At 41.3% G+C, this 6,608-nt stretch overlaps 1 protein-coding gene across 1 annotated transcript in view; it reads right to left on the bottom strand.

Moving 5' to 3' along the window:
* Positions 1–6,608, bottom strand: part of PPM1D (protein phosphatase, Mg2+/Mn2+ dependent 1D) — a 39,559-nt gene that overhangs the window by 20,834 nt on the left and 12,117 nt on the right. Inside the window, exon 3 of the mRNA XM_028498100.2 lies at positions 4,920–5,044. Coding sequence (XP_028353901.1) covers positions 4,920–5,044 — 125 coding nt within the window. The remainder of the gene's footprint in view (positions 1–4,919; positions 5,045–6,608) is intronic.

The raw sequence follows: 6,608 nt of genomic DNA, 5'->3' as shown, positions 1-6,608 counted from the left end.
TTTTTTGCGGTACACGGGCCTCTCACTCTTGTGGCCTCTCCCGTTGCGGAGTGCAGGCTCCGGACGCGCAGGCTCAGCGGCCATGGCTCACGAGCCCAGCTGCTCCACGGCACGTGGGATCTTCCCGGACCGGGGCACGAACCCACATCCCCTGCATCGGCAGGCGGACTCTCAACCACTGCGCCACCAGGGAAGCCCGAGGCTATGCATTTTTGACCAGGGTACTACATAGGGTATATGGGTACCACACATCTGGAGGCATACGATGTCCAACTATTCCTCATTAGTGATGGTAACTGTCCTCACCCAGTCAAAGTGTTGTCTGATTTCTCTACTCTCTAGTTACTATTTTTTCTCTCTGGCAACTAAAAGTAGTTAAACAATGCTAATATCTTGCTGCCTAAGTATTTTTGAATATTTGTATAATATACAAAATTAAGGACCACACACATTATTTCTTTCTCTAGGTAGTTAACAAATATTGAAACTAAGCTAAGAAAAAAAACAGCATCACATCAATCAAGATCTCTCTATCTAAATACACACCAATCTATTAATCAATACCTTTTGTATTGATAAATACATTCTGCCAACAACTCATCTAATGCTATTATTCGGTCTCCATTTCCCCACCCTTACACCATCCCAATAAAAACCAACAGAGTCCATAAAAGAGAAACTTGACCTGGTAGCAGTTCATAAGAGAAATATCTAGAGATCTGAGCTTAATAAGCCAACTAATGTGGTAAGATTACAAAAAGCTAATGACAGGATTCTAGGACTCCATTATTAGAAGTACAATGTTCAGGTAGCAGGAACTAAATATTTCCATTGTACTTCAAACTGGTCAGACCACATCTTGCAGTGTCCTCAATTCCCAAATCACGTTTATTGAAGGAAACATCTAGAGGAATACGATAAGAATAATGAAGGGTCTGAAATTAGCCTAGAGAAACATGCTAGCCAATTCTGAAGAGGTAAACGACTGTCATTATGCAAAAAGAAAAGGAAGTGCACTGCCCTGTGTGAAAGCTTCATGGAAGCAGATTTTAACTCACAGAATTGTCTAATAATACAAGAGTTTCTACTTTGAAACATTAAGTAAAGATTACTGAAGATATTCACGCGGGCTCAATTACTTCTTGTCTGGATTACTCCAGAGCTCTATGTGAACTGAGTAGGAATGTGTCTGAAACAGGAAAACCAGCAGGTTTTTCTGCTCCTTTTGCCACCCCATCACCTGTTCCTTCTCTTCCTCTCCACAGTCACTTAAGGGTTTCAAGGCTCACTTGAAATGCTTGGCGTACACACACTTCACATACACAAAATAAATTGGCATCTACTTTCTAAACTGAAGGTTCACCTTACTTTTGAACCTGGAGTAAGACCTTGCCCTCAGTCCGTGTTGAGTTCCCCACAAAAATCCCCTCTATTTCTTTAGTAATATTAATTCCTTGCCTCCCATGCCTTCCTCCTAAGCTCACTAATGTTACAAATGGCAACAGTTAACTGGACATTTACCATCTACCTGAAGTGTCAATAGCAGCTGACTATCTGTCATCCACCTTGCCCCCTTTTTCTCCTTGCTAACAATTGGAGGATCAATTATATCACATGTATGCTATGAATGAATGGCCTGGGAAACTCAGACAAAAATCTGTAAAATATGCAAAGTGCTTAGAATACTGCTACAGGTCCCTAAATGGGACCCTGGCCTCCAATTTTATTACCTTATAATTTTAGCCATTATGATCTTTTAAAAACAAACTGGATCAGTTAAAATGATCCTTTAAAAACATACTGCATCATGTCACTGCCCTACTTCAGTACACAACAACAATAACAACTAACATTTACAGAGCACCTACTATGTGCCAAGCACTATTTTAAGCACTTTACATGTGCTAAGTTACCCAATACTCACGACAGTATGAAGCAGGCCCCACTTTACAGCTGAAAAAACTGTGCCACAATATATTAAGTAATTTGCCCAAGTTTGTACAGTAAATAACAGCACTGGGATTGGAAACTAGGAATTTTGGCTCCAAAGTCTACCTCTTAACCACTATGGTTTACTTCCTCTCCTACTCTTCAATCCCTTCCCAAAAGCATTTAAAATAAAATTCCTTATCATGGTCTAGAAAGGCTTGCAGGATTTAGTTCTTGCCTACCACCGGTAATGTCTTCACCAAACTCCTTACTTTAGCCTGCACCACCCTCTTAATCAGGCAAGTGTCCTCATCTCCGCCTTCATCTTATATCTCTACCTCCTCTCTCTCACACTGGCTTCATTCTTGGTCCTTAAAGACAGCAAGTCCTTTCCTCTCTTTCTTTCTTTCTTTTTTTTAAATGTCTCTATTGGAGTATAATTGCTTTACAATGGCATGTTAGCTTCTGCTGTATAACAAAGTGAATGGGCCATATGCATACATACATCCCCATATCCCCTCCCTCTTGCGTCTCCCTCCCTCCCACCCTCCCTATCCCACCCCTCTAGGTCATCACAAAGCATCTCAGTGCTACTCTCTCACTTCGTCCCAGCTTCCCCTCCCCGCCCCCCACCCACCCCGCCGCGTCCTCAAGTCCATTCTCTACGTCTGCATCTTTATTCCTGCCCTGCCCCTAGCTTCATCAGTACCAAAGTCCTTTCTTTTCTGCATTAGGATTCGTTGCTAACAAACAACAATTTCCAGCTCAGGTTAACCTAGGCCAAAAAGGCAACTCAGAAGAAAATCAAGTAGCTTACACCGTAGACAAGAAGCTGGAGAACCAGGCATGGAGACAGGGCAATTCCAAACAACTAGGCAGGAAAACCCAACCACATCAATGAGCACTGCCAAAGGAGGTCAGTATCACTAGGATGAATTTATTCCAACCACGTTTTTGGTTTTTAATGTTTATCCTTTCTAGATTCACAACTCAAAATCATGGAACAGGGAACCTAACTGATCTAGCTGGGGTCATATGCCTGACCTTTTATGTTTTATAAAAGGACCCTGAATAGGAATGTCTAAACTAAGACTGCACATAGTAGGGGAGATACAGTTTCCCACAAGGAAGTCAGGGCATTATTCAGTAGGAAAAAAGAATATATGCTACACAACCCGCACCACCATCCCTCCCAAATCAAATGTCCACTAATTACCTAATGGCCTTCGCAAGTGCTATGGCTTTGCTTTGACTTGGACCCTTCTCCTCCTTTTAGGTCTTACTCACTCAAAATATCACTTTTTAAAAGAATGTTCCTTGAGCTTCCCTGGTGGCGCAGTGGTTAAGAATCCACCTGCCAATGCCGGCACATGGGTTCGAGCCCTGGTCTGGGAAGATCCCGCATGCCGCGGAGCAACTAAGCCTGTGCGCCACAACTACTGAGCCTGCGCTCCAGAGCCCGTGAGCCACACACTGCGCCTGCGTGCCACAACTACTGAAGCCCACGTGCCTAGAGCCCGTGATCCACAACAAGAGAAGCCACCACAATGAGAAGCCTGCGCACCGCAACGAAGAGTAGCCCCCGCTCGCTGCAACTAGAGGAAGCCCACACACAGCAATGAAGACACAACGCAGTCAAAAAGAAATAAATTTATTTAAAAATAAATAAATAAAAGAATGTTCCTTAATCATCCTCTCCAAAGCAGCCCTCCTCTGCTACCCACTATGCCTCCCACCAATCAGTGGCACATCATCCTGTTTAATTCCTTTATAATGCTTTGTAAAATAATTTTCTCATTTGTTTATTATCTATTCTCCCCATTAGATTATAGGCTCCATGAATATTGGGACTATATGTATATGATCACCAAAGATGAACAAAGATAGTAACATGATAGGTAGCATGATCTTTTAAAAATGCAAATCAGATAATGTTACTCTTTAGCTTAATATCCTTCAATGTTTCCCAGTACCCTCAGACTAGAATGAAAACATCTGTGGCTCATGTTTGCCTCTAACTCCTGCCTTCTGATAATTCCTACAACAGGCCATGCTCTTTCCCAATTCAGGAACCATGCCTAGAATATTCTTCAACAGGCTCTTCACAAGAATAACTCCTTCTCAGCCATCAAATCTCAGCTAAAATAACAATTCCTAAAAGGAGCATTTCCATCACACTATCTAAAATACTTTTTCCCTTCTAAATTATTCTTTATCACAGGACTTTCATATTTCCTAACCTGTAATTATATCATTTACAAGCTTACTTTTTAAAAAAACTGAAGTATAATTGACTTGCAATATTATAGTACTTTCAGGACAAGTTTCCTTCTTTATTGCCTATCTCCCCAACTACTTTGTCTTGCTCCCTGAGGGCAGAGTATATCTGTATTATCTCTCCAAAGCCTAAGGCAGTGCCTGGCACCAAGTCAGTTCTCAAGTATCTGTTAGAGGAAGAAGGAGAGAAGGGAAAAAGTGGTGTTTTCCAAAAGAAATTTTCTTTAGAAGAAAATTTAATTAGTACATCCAAGGTAAGATATTTCTATAGCTATAAACCTCTAGCCTTCCTTTCAAAACCAGGTAGAACAGAAAATAAGTATGTTTATTTTGTCATGTACAATTTACTTTGCTAGCTAATGAAAAACAAAGAGCTGTGAAGGCTCTTAAGAGAAATATGAAGGGCTTAAGTAGGGAAGGACATTTAGAAATAGTTTTAAGGCTAACATCAAGCCTAGGCATGCATTTACTTCCCTAGAAATAAATGGGAACTAGCAAAACATCGAACATAACGCATCATCAAAGAGCAAGTGGCACTGAAATCCATACTTTAACCTTCCCCTCAATTCGGTTGTCAATCATTTACTATAATATCATATTTATACCTTCATTACGTGCCAAATGAGGGTTTAATTCTCAGTCTTCTCTTTTATTTTACCACTATATATTAGAGAAAATCCAAGATGATTTCACCAAGTATAAGTCCTACTTACCAAGTGCTCTTGCTACTGCCAGAAATGGAATCTGGTCAATGACTGTGCTCCTTCTCACAGGTCCATTGTGAGTGAGCCGAGGTCGTTTCCAAACTACACGATTCACCCCAGACTTGTTCATCACGCTAAAAAACAGAGTTCACATAAATACTCTAAATGATGAAAATACAACAACTAAAGTAGTTTAATGTGTTAAATAGCTAATAAAATCAGATTACTGCAAAATAATGACTTATCTGTTTCAGATACAAAGATGCATAAACCAAAGTTCCTGTTCAGAAGGCAAAGACAAAATAGGGTAGATTAAAATGAGAATTTGGAGATTATTGAGGTAGGCTAGACAGAATGGAATGGAAGCAATGGGAATAGAAATGAGTAGATATCATGTATATAAAAAAAGCAAGATAATTTTTTTTGAAGATCCAATGAGAGGCACACACACACACACAAATGGAAATACACAGAAATAGACTACTGCAATAGGACATAATACATTTTTCCCTTTTCAAATCCATTTCAGTGGGATTCAGTGGTCTTAGTAATTTCTGCCACGACATTCATTTTGTGTGTTTCTTTTGGATTTTTTTTTAACATCTTTATTGGAGTATAATTGCTTTACAATGTTGTGTTAGTTTCTGCTATATAACAAAGTGAATCAGCTATATGTATTCATATACCCCCCTATCCTCTCCCTCTTGCGTCTCCCTCCCACCCTCCCTATCCCACCCCTCTAGGTGGTTACAAAGCACCAAGCTGATCTCCCTGTGCGATGCAGCTGCTTCCCACTAGCTATCTATTTTACATTTGGTAGTATATATATGTCCATGCTACTCTCTCACTTCGTCCCAGCTTACCCTTCCCCCTCCCCGAGTCCTCAAGTCCATTCGCTACGTCTGCGTCCTTTCTCTTTTTTTAAAATAAATAAATTTATTTATTTATTTATTTTTCGCTGTGTTGGGTTTTTGTTGCTGTGCACGGGCTTTCTCTAGTTGCAGCAAGAGGGGGCTACCCTTCGTTGTGGTGAGCGGGCTTCTCACTGCGGTGGCTTCTCTTGTTGCGGAGCATGGGCTCTAGGCACGCGGGCTTCAGTAGTTGTTGCTCGCGGGCTCTAGAGCACAGCCTCAGTAGTTGTGGCGCATGGACTTAGCTGCACCACGGCATGTGGGATCTTCCCAGACCAGGGATTGAACCCGTGTCCCCTGCATTGGCAGGCGGATTCTTAACCACTGCGCCATCAGGGAAGTCCTATGTCTGCGTCTTTATTCCTGTCCTGCCCCTAGGTTCTTCAGAACCTTTTTTTTTTTTTAGATTCCATATATATATGTTAGCATACAGTATTTGTTTTTCTCTTTCTGACTTACTCCACTCTGTACGACAGACTCTAGGTCCATCCACCTCAGTACAAATAACTCAATTTCGTTTTTTTATGGCTCAGTAATATTCCATTGTATATATGTGCCACATCTTCTTTATCCATTCATCTGTCGATGGACACTTAGGTTGCTTCCATGTCCTGGCTATTGTAAATAGTGCTGCAATGAACATTGTGGTACATGACTCTAAGAAAGCAAGAAAATTTGATAACTAAAAAAACTGAGAGGGGCTTCCCTGGTGGCGCAGTGGTTGAGAGTCCACCTGCCGATGCAGGGGACGTGGGTTCGTGCCCCGGTCCGGGGAGATCCCACATGC

This window comes from Physeter macrocephalus, chromosome 14, assembly GCF_002837175.3.
Source record: "Physeter macrocephalus isolate SW-GA chromosome 14, ASM283717v5, whole genome shotgun sequence".
In the NCBI taxonomy this organism is placed as follows: Eukaryota; Metazoa; Chordata; class Mammalia; order Artiodactyla; family Physeteridae; genus Physeter; species Physeter macrocephalus.
This window is presented reverse-complemented; position numbering and strand designations above follow the sequence as displayed.